This window comes from Sus scrofa, chromosome 13 (assembly GCF_054392235.1).
Source record: "Sus scrofa isolate SSC_HxYL_T2T_F1_AM1 chromosome 13, Sscrofa_HxYL_maternal_Yorkshire_Landrace_v2.0, whole genome shotgun sequence".
Taxonomy (NCBI): domain Eukaryota; kingdom Metazoa; phylum Chordata; class Mammalia; order Artiodactyla; family Suidae; genus Sus; species Sus scrofa.
The window spans coordinates 18,523,348-18,536,614 of record NC_139395.1 but is presented as its reverse complement, the minus strand read 5'-3'; the positions used below and the strand labels follow the sequence as shown (position 1 = coordinate 18,536,614).

The 13,267-nt window shown below is 35.6% G+C and overlaps 1 protein-coding gene across 1 annotated transcript in view; it reads left to right on the top strand.

The window, feature by feature from the left end:
* Positions 1-8,058, top strand: part of DAZL (deleted in azoospermia like) — a 34,447-nt gene extending 26,389 nt beyond the window's left edge. Inside the window, exons 12-14 of the mRNA XM_084987483.1 lie at positions 790-903; positions 2,972-3,070; positions 6,106-8,058. Coding sequence (XP_084843609.1) covers positions 790-903; positions 2,972-3,070; positions 6,106-6,159 — 267 coding nt within the window. The 3' untranslated portion in view covers positions 6,160-8,058. The remainder of the gene's footprint in view (positions 1-789; positions 904-2,971; positions 3,071-6,105) is intronic.
* Positions 8,059-13,267: the final 5,209 nt, after the last annotated feature.

Below are 13,267 nucleotides of genomic sequence, written 5' to 3'. Positions count from 1 at the left end.
CTATTCTTTAAAGGATTTTACTCGTTAACTATCTTATATTTTTTTTTACCTTTTGCTGTATCAAGTATGCTTGGAAATGTTTTAAATGCCCTTTTACATTATGTGTTATGTCTTATTTCTTGTCAACCCAAGTATATACTCCCATGGGAGGAACTGTGCTTTTTGTTTATTGGATTGTTTTTTTTGTGTACTTAAGCAGTGGCTGCTCTGCATACAGCAAGTGCTCTGTTACTTGTTGATAGAATGTGTAACCAAGAAAGGTGGTATTAATACCTATGCTAATTCAATTCCAAGGATTTAGAATTAGTGTTGAATCTGTCTCTGGTTTTCTACCTATAAAAAACTGTTGAAGAAAAGCAAAAATGTTTTGCTGTCAATACCGTTATATAAGAAAAGGAATAAAACAAAAGAAGGTGCTACCTCTAAAACACCTGAGCATTTGTTGGCCTCCTGTCTTTCATCTGGGTTGAATATTTGAAGGATGTAATGCGAGGTAAAATTTTCAGGCACTGGGAAATTCCCCTCCCATTCCCTTACTACATGTTGGAGTTTCTTTATCTTAGAGAAATTCTCCTTCTAATTATAATTTTGTTGACATTTTGAAATAAACATTGACTTATCACATTTAAACGACTCAGTTTAAAATAAAGTTTCTGAAATAATGTATTGAACTTCAGTACAACCCAGATTTAAACTTTTAGTGTCAGCTCACCGTTTTAAGGAATAGATTGTTTAGAAATGTATCTAATGTACATCTTTTTAATTACACTTTTGTCATTTTAAATGCAGGCTTATACAGCTGTTAACTACCACTGTAATGAAGTTGATCCAGGAGCTGAAGTTTTGCAGAGTGAATGCTCAGTTCATGAAGCTGCTCCATCCTCTGGAAATGGCCCACAAAAGGCAGACATTTAATTTTTATTTTTTTTTCAAGTTTTAATAATGGCCCTTGAAGAAGCAAGCATCTTTACTCAAATTTAGATACGTTATAGGACCTCCTATTGTGGCTCAGTGGTTAACAAATCCGACTAGCATCCATGAGGATGTGGGTTCAATTCCTGTCCTTGCTCAATGGGTTAAGGATCTGGCGTTGCTGTGAGCTGTGGTGTAGGTCACAGATGCTGCTCAGATCCAGCTTTGCTGTGGCTATGGTATAGGATGGCAGCTACAGATCCAATTTGACCTCTAGCCTGGGAACCTCCATATGCTGTGGGTACGGCCACAAAAAGACAAATAAATACAAGGAGTTCCTGTTGTGGCTCAGTGGTAACAAACCTGACTAGTATCCATGAGGATGCGGGTTAGATCCCTGGCCTTGCTCAGTGGATTAAGGGTCTGTTATTGCCATGAGCTATGGTGTAGGTTGCAGACATGGCTCCGATCCCACATTGCTGTGGTTGTGGTATAGGCTGGCAGCTGTAACTGATTTAACCCCTGGCCTGGGATCTTCCATGTGCTGTGGGTGCAGCCCTAAAAAGACAAAAAAATAAATAAATAGATATGTTACAGAGCTTGAGTCAGTAGACTAATAACTTTGCAATTTATGTAGAAGTTAATGAAATTTTAGGCACCCCCAAACTTTCAGTGTATGTAATGTATATAGTTGCTAATTCAGCAGTCCTTTCCTCTCTTCCATTTTCATTGTTTTTTAAAAGCGTACTTAGTAAATATTGTAGTAACTGCTTTGGCAGAATGCAGTGGGTAGGTTTCCTCAAGAATCCCACTCTTAGGGAGTTCCTGTTGTGGCACAGTGGAAACAAATCCGACTAGGAAACATGCAGTTGCAGGTTCGATCCCTAGCCTCTCTCAGCAGGTTAAGGATCCATCATTGCCGTGAGCTGTGGTGTAGGTTGCAGATGCGGCTAGGATCTGGTGTGGCTGTGGCTGTGGCGTAGGCCGGCAGCTACAGCTCCGATGAGACCCCTAGCCTGGGAACATCCATATTCCGATGGTGCAAAAAAGAGAATCCCACTCTTGGAGGAATTCATATCGGAGTTCCCATTTCGGCTCAGCTAGTTAAGAACCCATCTGGTATCCATGAGGATGCAAGTTCATTCCCTGGCTGCTCAGTGGTTAAGGATCCAGCGTTGCCATGAGCTGCGGTGTAGTTTGCAAGTGTGGCTCAGGAACTGCGCTGCTGTGGCTGTGGCTCTGGTACTGGTCGCAGCTCCAATTCGACCCCTAGCCTGGGAACTTCCATATGCCAAAGGTGCAATCCTAAGAACAAAAAAGGAGGGATTAGTATGAATTATATCCACCTTTCTTTTACCACTGTAAATGTTTCCTTAGCTAAATAGTAATACAATTATTTGTGTTACACTCTCCACATACCATAAGCATGAGCAGCTCCCAAGAATGGTGTAATCACTAGTAGTAATGAAAATATTGGAATAGGTAGGGTTGTTTCTTTTTTACTATTAGAGCAGATCCCTCTAATAACAATACTCTCACTCTTGAATTCTCTTATTTTTTTGAATGAGTGGGAATGTGGAAGTAATTGATGTTACTGGATCATGTATAACATTGAAGAATTCCCATTGGAGTGTGTGTACTTCATTCATGTGTTTCCAGTGGGGAAAAAATGTTGTAAACTACTTAATTGTGAGGTGAAAAAAATGCCCTGATTTGTTATACAACTTAAACTTTGAAAAAAAAATGAAATAGATTTTAATCTAAATGTTGAAATGTTCAAGTTCACTGTTTCTTATCTAACAGGAAAAATTAAAGAGCCTTAAGCAAATATCTTAGATTTTGAGTAATTGTACTTTTTAACTAGTGCTCTATCACTGAAGTTCTAAAATAATTCTTAAATTTGGTAGAAAAGTTATTTACTAAGTGATATGTGATAAGAATTATAAAATTACATGAAAATTCTTTAGAAATAAGTATATGTATTCATTAAAGTTTTCCAAAAAGCTTAACAGTGGGTAAAAAGGAGGAATAGTCTTTAGTGAAAACTTCTGTGTTTCAGAAATCTGTGGACCGAAGCATACAGACAGTGGTATCTTGTCTGTTTAATCCAGAGAACAGACTGAGAAACTCCCTTGTTACTCAAGATGACTACTTCAAGGTATGAAAGTAATATATACAGGCTAAAAAGCATGATTGTCAACTATGAAATATCTTTTTTTCTGTGGTGTATGTATTTTGAGAAAATATAGAGCATTTAATTGAGCTTTGGCACTTGACTGTAACCCAGTAAACCAGTGTGAGTGAATTTTATGTGGCAGTATATTCTAGCTACTTAAATCTTGGTGTAGTGTTGTTTGTCCTTAGGGAAGAAATCCTCAACAAAAGCATATAATTGAAAGGGTTCATGAAAGAATTGAAGGAGAAAATTGGCTTAATAACCAAATAGAAAATTTTAGATACAAGAAGCAGAACTTAACATTAAGAGTATGTGGATATTGGACTAAAGAAAAGAAATTGATCACTGAGATGATGTACCTGAACAGTGTTGGGGGAGAAGAGGTAAAGTAGTAAAAAGAGCTTAGTAGAAAGAAATGTACATTGATTCAGAGTTGGTGAAGTGGAAGAGAATGTGGGTTTGAATTTAAGAAAGTTCTATTTTCTGATCCTGGTTTTATCACCTTGGACAAATCACTTAAATCTTAAGGTTCCAGTTTTTACAAGTCTAAAATGAGGAATCTCTAAGCTCCCTTTAGTTCTGAATCTCTGAATGTGGAAAGGAACTGGTCACTTCAATGAGGTAAGAGTAATGTGCTTGGTAAAGGGAAGTTTTAGTTTTTTAATAAAGGTTTATTGAGATACAATTCACATAACACACAACTGGCCTATTTAAAGTGTGCAGTTCTCAATACCTGTGCAATCAGAACCACAATCAATTTTAGAATATTTTAATCACCCCCCAAATAAACACCCTACCCATTAGTAGTCACTCTTTATCCCCACCAACTCTTCTAGCTTTAGACAACCACTGACCTACTTTTCTTTAAGGATTTGCCTATTCTGGATATTTCATATGAATAGTATAATACAGTATGCAACCTTTTGTGACTAACTTCTTTCACTTAGCAAAATATTTTCAAAGTTCGTCAATGCTACAGCGTGTACCAGTGTTTCATTTCTCTTTTATGTATGGATCTACCACTTGTGTTTATCTGTTCATCATTTATTTGATAGACATTTGGGTTGTTTCCACTTTGGGGCTCTGATGAATAATGTGAACATTCGTGTACAAGTTATTGAGTAGACATATGTTTTTATTTCTCTTGGGTATACATCTAAGAATGGAATTGCTGAGTCATACAGTAACTATGTCTAACCTCTTAAGGAGCTGCCAGAATTTTTCCAAAATGCACAATTTTCCATGCAAAGGGCAGTTTTAAACTGTTGCTTTGTATCCTAAAACAGGGAAAAGAGGTCAGGGAAATATAGCTGTTATTTTGCAATAACTTTAAAGGGAGTATATTCTATAAAAATACTGAAACTGTGCTGTACACCTGAAACTAATGCTGTAAGTTAAATATATTTCAATAAAAAAATTTTACCCCCCCCCCCCAAAAAAAACAGTGAAAAGAAAATAGCGTTTTTTCAGTCTATGACTGGACATGGGATAAAGCTTAAAGCGTTTTTAAAAGGAAGGCTAAGGACTTCCTGTAACGTAGAAGACTAGAACTGTAGCAGAATTAAGTTCTTAACTATCTTTTCAACAGAGTAAACGTATTCATTTAAAGTTGACATTTATTCTATGGTTACTTCATTATATATGGACAGTACAATTTAAAAGGAAAGAACTGGGGGTTGTATGATTGCTTACTTTGCCCAAAAAAGGCTAAATAGGTAGTACTTAAATAATTTGTTTGCAAAACAGGAAATCTTTAAGCAGCAAGTCTTTAAACTTGAGTTCTCATCTGGTATTAAACAAAAAAGTCTCCCTTTGAACCTTCCAAAGTTTTCTGCTCCTCTGGGCTAGGAGTTAGAAGTTATCATCTTCTAGATTGATTTTGATTAAATGTTTTTTTTAATTGAATTTGAATGCATTGAGGCAGAATATGCACTGTTTCCATGGTAAATTCTACTCTTAATTCTAACTCCGTAATCTTTCATATCCTGCCTAATCTCTGAGGATACTTGAGTTTGTGACCACTTTTCTGGGCTTTAACCTAAATAGAATATCACCCTGTTGGTACACTACGTAATTTCCAGAAATCACCCTTCTTTATATGACAACTGAATTTAATCCCTGGGAAAAGGACACAGTTAAGCTAAAAAAATTTATTTTTTAATTTTTTTGCTTTTTAGGGCTGCAGGTACACCACATGGAAGTTCTCAGGTTAGGGGTGGAATGGGAGCTGTAGCTGCCAGCCTATACTGGGGCCACAGTAATGCCAGATCCAAGCCGCACCTGTGACCTACACCACAGCTCACAGCAGTGCCGGAGACTTAGCCCACTAAGTGAGGCCAGGGATTGAACCGGCATCCTCATGGATACTAGTCAGGTTCATTACCTCTGAGCCGCAAGGAGAACTCTGAAAATACTATTATTATGTTATTATGTTATTATTTCTGGTTTATTCAGCTCCATTCCTCTTTGTAAAGTCTCGCTTCTGTAGACAACATAAAGTGAAAGGAAGTTTTCGCATGTATTTTTGTATTTTTTTATTTCCTAAAAAAATGATGTATCTTCATTACAGGTTACGGATAGGCCTTTAAATATACCAAAACCTAGCTTTTAACCTACACATAGGATTTCAGATTGAAGCGGAGTGCTATTCTCAACCCATGTACTTCTTTTAGTAAAAATAGGACATTTAACAATTTTGTGTTTCACCAGGTGTCTTTGGGACATCACTGCCAAATCATTAATTAAGAATCTACATAAAAGGTTATTGATTCTAAGTCCTTTTTTCTGAGTTACTGAGATTTCTTTTTTAACTCAATTATTATGAATAAAACTAGACATTGGTACGTTTGTTATCCCAAAGTTTAGGAGTGTTTCCCCAAAATTATGACTTTTTTCTCATTATTTATAGTTTTTAAACCCCAAATAAATGCTTTTAAGTATTTAGCAGTTTTCTTAAGTCATAGTGATAATAGGAAATTTTTAATGAAGTAAAAAAGGACTGTTTCTGTTTTTTCCAGGATAAAAGAGTTCATCACTTTAGAAGAAGTCGAGCAGTGCTTAAGTCTGTTTGATCCTCTCTCCTAACTTTCTAGTCCCATGGGAAATTGCAGGTTTTGAGTAATGAGAAGGGACTGAAAGTTTTTCCACTCTTATAGAAATTTAAATCTGAATTTTGATAAATCACACTCAGACTTTCTATACAAGTTAGATTACCTAGTTTTATTTTACATTGAAGCTATTTTTCATTAGACGTTTACTTAGAAACTGGTTCTGTGTTGAATATGTAGTTAAAAGTAAAAAATAATTGATACTGAAAAGAATAACTTTAAGATTTATTTGTAAGGATTTTTTAAATAGACTTTTTAAGAGTTTAAAAGCAAATACTGATTTTCAAAAATACTGTTTTAGAGAACCTGTTTTGAAAGGTCAGAATTTTGATAGTTTAAATATAAGCATTTCATTTCTCCAGGCACCTATGAACAGTACAGTATCTACAATATTGTGCTTTACATTTATGATTAGTTTTGAAATTTACCACAAAAGCAGAGTTTTTTAAACTGCAATTTTAATCAGTGGAACTCAGTATATAGTTAGCTTTATTGATGTTTCTTTGTCTAAACCCAGTAAAACATATTCCAAACAGTCCAATCAGTGGGTCTTACATTTATTCAAAATGTTTTATCTTTTATCTAGAATCCACACATAGAGATAACCGATTGGGATGGTAATTAGGATAACTAAAATTCTGGGCCTCATTTTTTTTTAAAGAATCCAAAACAAACTAAACTTTACTAGGTACATAAGCTTCTTGGTGAGTTTCCATTCTCCTTTTTTTTTTCTTTTTTTTTTTTTCATGAAATGCTAAACTCGATGGCGGTATCTTAAATTGTGCAAAATATTCGTATTGAGGAAGGCTGAAACTTTTTTTATGTCACTTGAAAGTTAATCAGAGTATCTGAAAGGAATTGTTTTTCTAAAAACATTAAAATATTAGTTATTTGTTAAAGAACAGGTAAAATTTTTACTTTTGTTTTTTAACCTATTATATATTTTTTTTTAAGTAAAATATGTCCAGGAGAGTGAAAGTAATTTTAGCATTTCTAAACCACAAATGTTTAGTAATAAGCGTATCCCCAAAATATACTTGAGTTAGAGTAAACAATCCATTTCTAGATTAGGTAGGCTCCTTGTTAGATGTCATAAATCGTGATGAGCAGTAGAAGTGCCAGAGCCCCTTTGCTGACCCACAGTCTTGGTTTTCTAGTCTGTAGCACCATTCTTCCAGGAGGTTTGCTTCTAGAATAGGTGATGTAAAGAAAAGTAGCAGTATAAGCAGTTTGAGGGCAGTCAAGCCTTGGGCAGGTAGGGAAACTTTTGTATCAGCATCATTTGACCTGTTGGGGACATGAGTTCAAAGTGGCTTTCTGGCTTTTCTTTCATTGGCCAGTCCCTTCACTACAACATGTAGACTCCAATTTATCCCTATCTTAATGAAGTTCCAGGGACCATATCATCAGTGCCCATTGTTATCTCATAATTCCTAATAATTTTCATTCTGAATCTGAAGGGAAGAGTCTTTTAACTTAAGGATTCCCAAGAAGGCTTTCTTATGCCTTAGAATGTAAAAGTGCCCTAAAATTTGTCCTTTTTAAAATTCTCTATACTTTTTTTTGTGCGTGCTATAACATTCTTACATGTATTATTCTGTGATTAAATCTCTGGGTTACTATAAATGATACCTAAATTCTAAAGAGCCAGTTCTAATTATCCCAATATGACTTTATGAAAAGGGAGGGAATAAATTTTGTCTGCTGTTTTGTTGGACTGATTTAAAAGAGTAAGGTAGAAGAGACAAGATCCTGAACCTTTCAGAATGGAGAATTAATTTTAAACTTAAAAGTTTGTTCCCATTACTATACTGATACTGTCTTTGAATAAATGAATAAATAAAGAAACTTTTTTTTTCAAAAGCATTTTGATCTACTTATTGTCTAAATAAGTTGTGGGAATTTGGTTGGTTGGTGTGTGACAAGGCTTTAGATCCTTGAAATTCAGAAGTGTAAATATTTGGTTTCTTAATCTGGCCAAGTACGTATATAAAAGCAAATTTTGGTACATTGTATTTTTGTTGTTTTCTCTTTGGAAATTAAAGGAAGATTTTCATGAGAAAATAATCTTTCTTGGGTTGAAAGTGGTTAACGGTGTATTTTGATGCAGTGTATCAACAGAACAGTGCCTAGCAGGAGGGCTGGAGAGTCTATGTATATGGCTGCAGTCTCATGGCCAAGGTTCCTCACTATAAACAATTTGGATTCTATAAACATTTTATCTGTTGTACACTTTAGGCCTAATCTCTGTGACCCTTTTATTTTGGGTAATTGTAGTTAGTGATAATAGAGCCTAGATTTTTTTCTTATTGTATTTATTTCATAAAGAAAAGTTTCTTGGGAATCACCAAAGATTAAATTTGATGTTTATAATTTACGGAAGATTAGTAATCCTTAAATTGTGTATATACATACCTACTGACCATTATCCAGATCATTTGATTAGCCCTGAGCAAGCTAAACTATAGTTTATAACATTTTGAAACACTAAAAATAGACTATTTTAAACAATTAAAATAGTTGCTTTGAATCTACCTGATATTTGAAGCATATTTACAGTTGAGGATTGCCACAAAATTCTTCACACGAAGCCAAGTCTTTGGGATTGAAAAACATTTCAGACAACACATTTTTGTAAAAAGTTGCAAGTTACGGCAAATCAAGCAACTCTTAAAAGGTTGGTCACTCTTACGAGAGATGTATTCTGCATGCTTTTTTTCTCTTTGCCTAATAATTAGAACATGTTTGTAATTTTTAAAAATAACTGTTAAGTATTGATTAGCACTCTTAAACTGCAAGGAAATCATTTTCAAAAATAAACACTCCACTGTAGTTGCCTGTAATTGTAAAGCCTTGTGCCTACTTCTCCAAAATTCTCTTAGTTATCTTTAAAGGTAAAGTCATAAAAATGGGCTGCCACATTGCTTAATTGTCTTGCCTGCTTTCATTGCCATCATTTGAGGGTAATGAGCAACAGCGAAAAGGCAGCATGCCACTCTGCTTTTGCAAAGAAGCAATAGCGAGGGTGCAGGACCATAAGCAGGAGAAAAGCTTTCCATTGACCAAGTCTTGGAAATAGGCCCAGCTGTTGAGCATGATCATTTGGAATCCCTCAAACACTTCTAGATGAAGATTGCTCCTGTACATATTTTGATAACTGTGTAATCTAGCCCTTCCCAACATTATGTGTAATATGTCTCTCTGTGTGTAACTGAGTCTTTTTGAGCAAATCCTCACTACCCATCATCAAAGACTCTGAGTTTTCCATCTGTAGACAGTTCATTTGGTAGTAGAAACCGATAAACATAAGACGTTCAAACTATAAACATGCGTTTTTGAATGCTCATGCAGAATATTCAATCTGCATAGCAAAGAAATGATAGGTAATTCTGCATTGCATTGAGAGTTAAAAACATCTGTCCAATATGGCTGTAGCTGTGGGCCAATCCCAAGAAAGTACAAAAAAACAAAATCGTCCTGATGCAGAAACTGAAACTACCACTGTACAATTAAGCTCTATGGTAGCTATATTTTATGTTTTTAACTGGTCTGAAAGTTTTCCAGTTAAGTCTAGTTCATTTTGCAAAAGTACATGGAGGCTTTGTATCTTTTGTGCACCTCTTTTAAGGCTGTGTGCCAGGAATATGCCTTTGCTCACATAAAATTCCCAGTACTAGTTGACTAGATCTTTAACAAGAGAACAAATGTTTGCATGCCTGGGATATTGGGGTCATGAAAGCTCTTTATAAATCTGAAGCAATAGTAACATTTCCAGGCAGTTCAGAAAGTTGGAGGTTTTAATTCTTAATCAGTTCTTTTTTACAAAAAATATAACAAGTACATTAAGCTTCTAATGACATCTATTGTCTTTCCTTGAAATACAAAGAGATACTCTGTTCTGGCTCAATGTTGGATAAAACTATTTACTATAGAAGAAAGGCAGGGCTAACACTCAACTGATCTGTTCTGGTAAAACCAGAGCACCTGTTTCCATTGGCTGGTCCCTCTGCCCTTGCACATTTGTTAAACATTTTTAATATTGCCAGCTACCTTCATACCCCAGAATCTGGCTGGACCAGTGAGAATGGGGAGGGATAATTTAAAATGCAGAAGCCATTTTATCTGTTTTTTCCTGAGCTGGATTCCCCCTTCACAGTGAGGGTAAAGTCTGAATAGTATTTAAATAGTACACATGCTAAATAGGAAAAGTTTAAATAAGAGCACCTTTTTCCCCTGAACATGGCTTGGTCACTGCTTTATCTTTTTTTTATCTTATTTTTTTATCTTTTTTTAATTAAAACAACTTCATGTTTTTAAATTATTCAAGGAGTTTTATTGCATTTATAGTTGTACAATGATCATCACAACCAAATTTTATAGCATTTCCATTCCAAACCCCCAGCACGTTCTCCCCACCGCCCAACATGTCTCATTTGGAAACCATAAGTTTTTCAAAGTCTGTGACAGTATCTTTTCTGCAAAGAAGTTCATTGTGTCCTTTATTTAGGTTCCACATGTAAATGATAGCATATGATGTGGGTGTCTCACTGTCTGACTGACCTAGCATGATAATTTCTAGGTCCATCCATGTTCCTGTAAATGCCGTCACTTCTTTCCTTTTAATGGCTGGGTAACATTCCATTGTTTGTATGTACCATATTGTCTTTATCCACTCCTCTGTCGATGGACATTTAAGTGGTTTCCATGTCTTGGCTATTTCAAATAGTGCTACAATAAATACTGGGGTACATGTGTCTTTTGGAGTCATGGTTTTCTCTGGTTAGATGCCCAGGAGTGGGATTGCTGGATCCTATGGTAATTCTATTTTTAGTTTCTGAGGAATCTCCATACTGTTTTCCACAGTAGTTGCACTAATTTACATTCCCACCAACAGTGTAGTCGGGTTCTCTTTTCACCACACCCTCTCCAGCACTTACTGTTTGTAGACTTTTTGATGACGGCCATTCTGGCCAGTGTAATGTAATGTTAGATTCAGTTTGCTGGTATTTTCTTGAGGATTTTTGCATCTATGTACATCAATGAAATCGGCCTGTAGTTTTCTTTTTTTTGTGGTATCTTTGTCTGGTTTTGGTATTAGGGTGATGTGGCCTCATAGAATGAGTTTGGGAGTATCCCTTCCTCTGCAATTTTTTGGAATAGTTTCAGAAGGATAGGTGTTAGCTCTTCTTTAAATGTTTGATAGAATTTGCCTGTGAAGCCATCCGGTCCTGGACTTTTGTTTGTTGGAAGTTTTTTTTTTTTTTTTTGTCTTTTGTTGTTGTTGCTATTTCTTGGGCCGCTCCTGCGGCATATGGAGGTTCCCAGGCTAGGGGTCCAATCGGAGCTGTAGCCACTGGCCTACGCCAGAGCCACAGCAACGCGGGATCCAAGCCGCGTCTGCAACCTACACCACAGCTCACGGCAACGCCGGATCGTTAACCCACTGAGCAAGGGCAGGGACCGAACCCGCAACCTCTTGGTTCCTAGTCGGATTCGTTAACCACTGCGCCACGACGGGAACTCCTTGTTGGAAGTTTTTAAATCACAGTTTGAATTTCAGTACCTGTGATTTGTCCGTTCATCTTTTCTATTTCGTCTTGGTTTAGACTTGGAAGATTGTACTTTTCTAAGAATTTGTCCATTTCTTTTAGGTTTTCCATTTTACTGGCATATAGTTGCGTATATAGTCTCTATGATCCTTTGTATTTCTGTGATGTCTGTTGTTAACTTCTTTTTCATTTCTAATTTTATTGATACGTGCTCTTTTTTCTTGATAAGTGTCTAAGCGTTTATCAATTTTGTTGATCTGTTTAATGAACCAGCTTTTAGTTTCATTGATCTTTTCTGTGGTTTATTTAATTTCTATTTATTTGATTTCTGCTCTTATCTTTATGATTTCTTTCCTTCTGCTAACTTTAGGTCTTGGCTGTTCTTCTCTATCTAGCTGCTTTAGATGTAAAGTTAGGTTGTTTATTTGAGCTTTTTCTTGTTTCTTGAGGTAGGCTTGATTGCTATAAACTTGCATCTTAGAACTTCTTTTGCTTCATCCCATAGGTTTTGGAGTATGGTATCTTTGTTGTCATTTGCTCCTAGGTATTTTTTAATTTCCTCTTTGATTTCTTCAGTGATCCATTGTTTGTTTAGCATCATGTTGTTTAGTTTCCACATGTTTGTGTTTTTTGCAGTTTTTTTTTCCTTATTTTTATTCTTACAGTGTTGTGGTTGGAAAAGATGCTTGATGTGATTTCAGTTTTCTTAAACTTAACGAGTCTTGATTTATGGCCCAGAATGTAATCAGTCCTAGAGAATGTTCCACGTGCACTTGAGAAGAATGTATATTCTGCTGCTTTTGGATGGAATGTCCTTATAAATATCTATTAAGTCGATCTGGTCAAGTGCTCTATTTAGGGCCTATGCTTCCTTGTTGATTTTCTGTCTGAGTGTTAAAGTCCCCCACTATTATTGTGTTATTGTTAGTTTCTCCTTTTAAGGTTGTTAGCAGTTGCCTTATATATTGAGGTGACTCTACGTTCTACAACAATTTTCAGTTGTTGTATCCTCTTGTTGGATTGATTCTTTGATAATTATGTAATGTCCTTCTCTGTCCCTTATAATATTCTTTATTTTAGGGTCTATTTTGTCTGATATGAGTATTGTTACTCCAGCTTTCTTTTGATTCCCATTTGCATGGAATGTTTTCTTCCATCCTCTCACTTTCAATTTGTATGTGTCCCTAAAAGTGAAGTGGGACTCTTGAAGACACTATGAATATGGATCTTGTTTTGTATTCATTCAGCCAGTCTATGTTTTTGGTTGGGGCATTTAGTGCATTTACACTTAAGGTAATTATTGATATGTATGTTATTATTGCCATTTTAACTGTTTTGGATTTGTTTTTGTTGACCTTTTCTGCTTCTCTTCCTCTCTTGTTCTCTTGTGGTTTGATGACCATCTGTAGTGTTGTGTTTGGATTGCTTTTTCTTATTTGTGTGTGTATCAATTGTAGATTTTTGGTTTGCAGTTACCCTGAAGTTTTGATATAGGAGTCTATCTATACATGAGATTGTGTTAA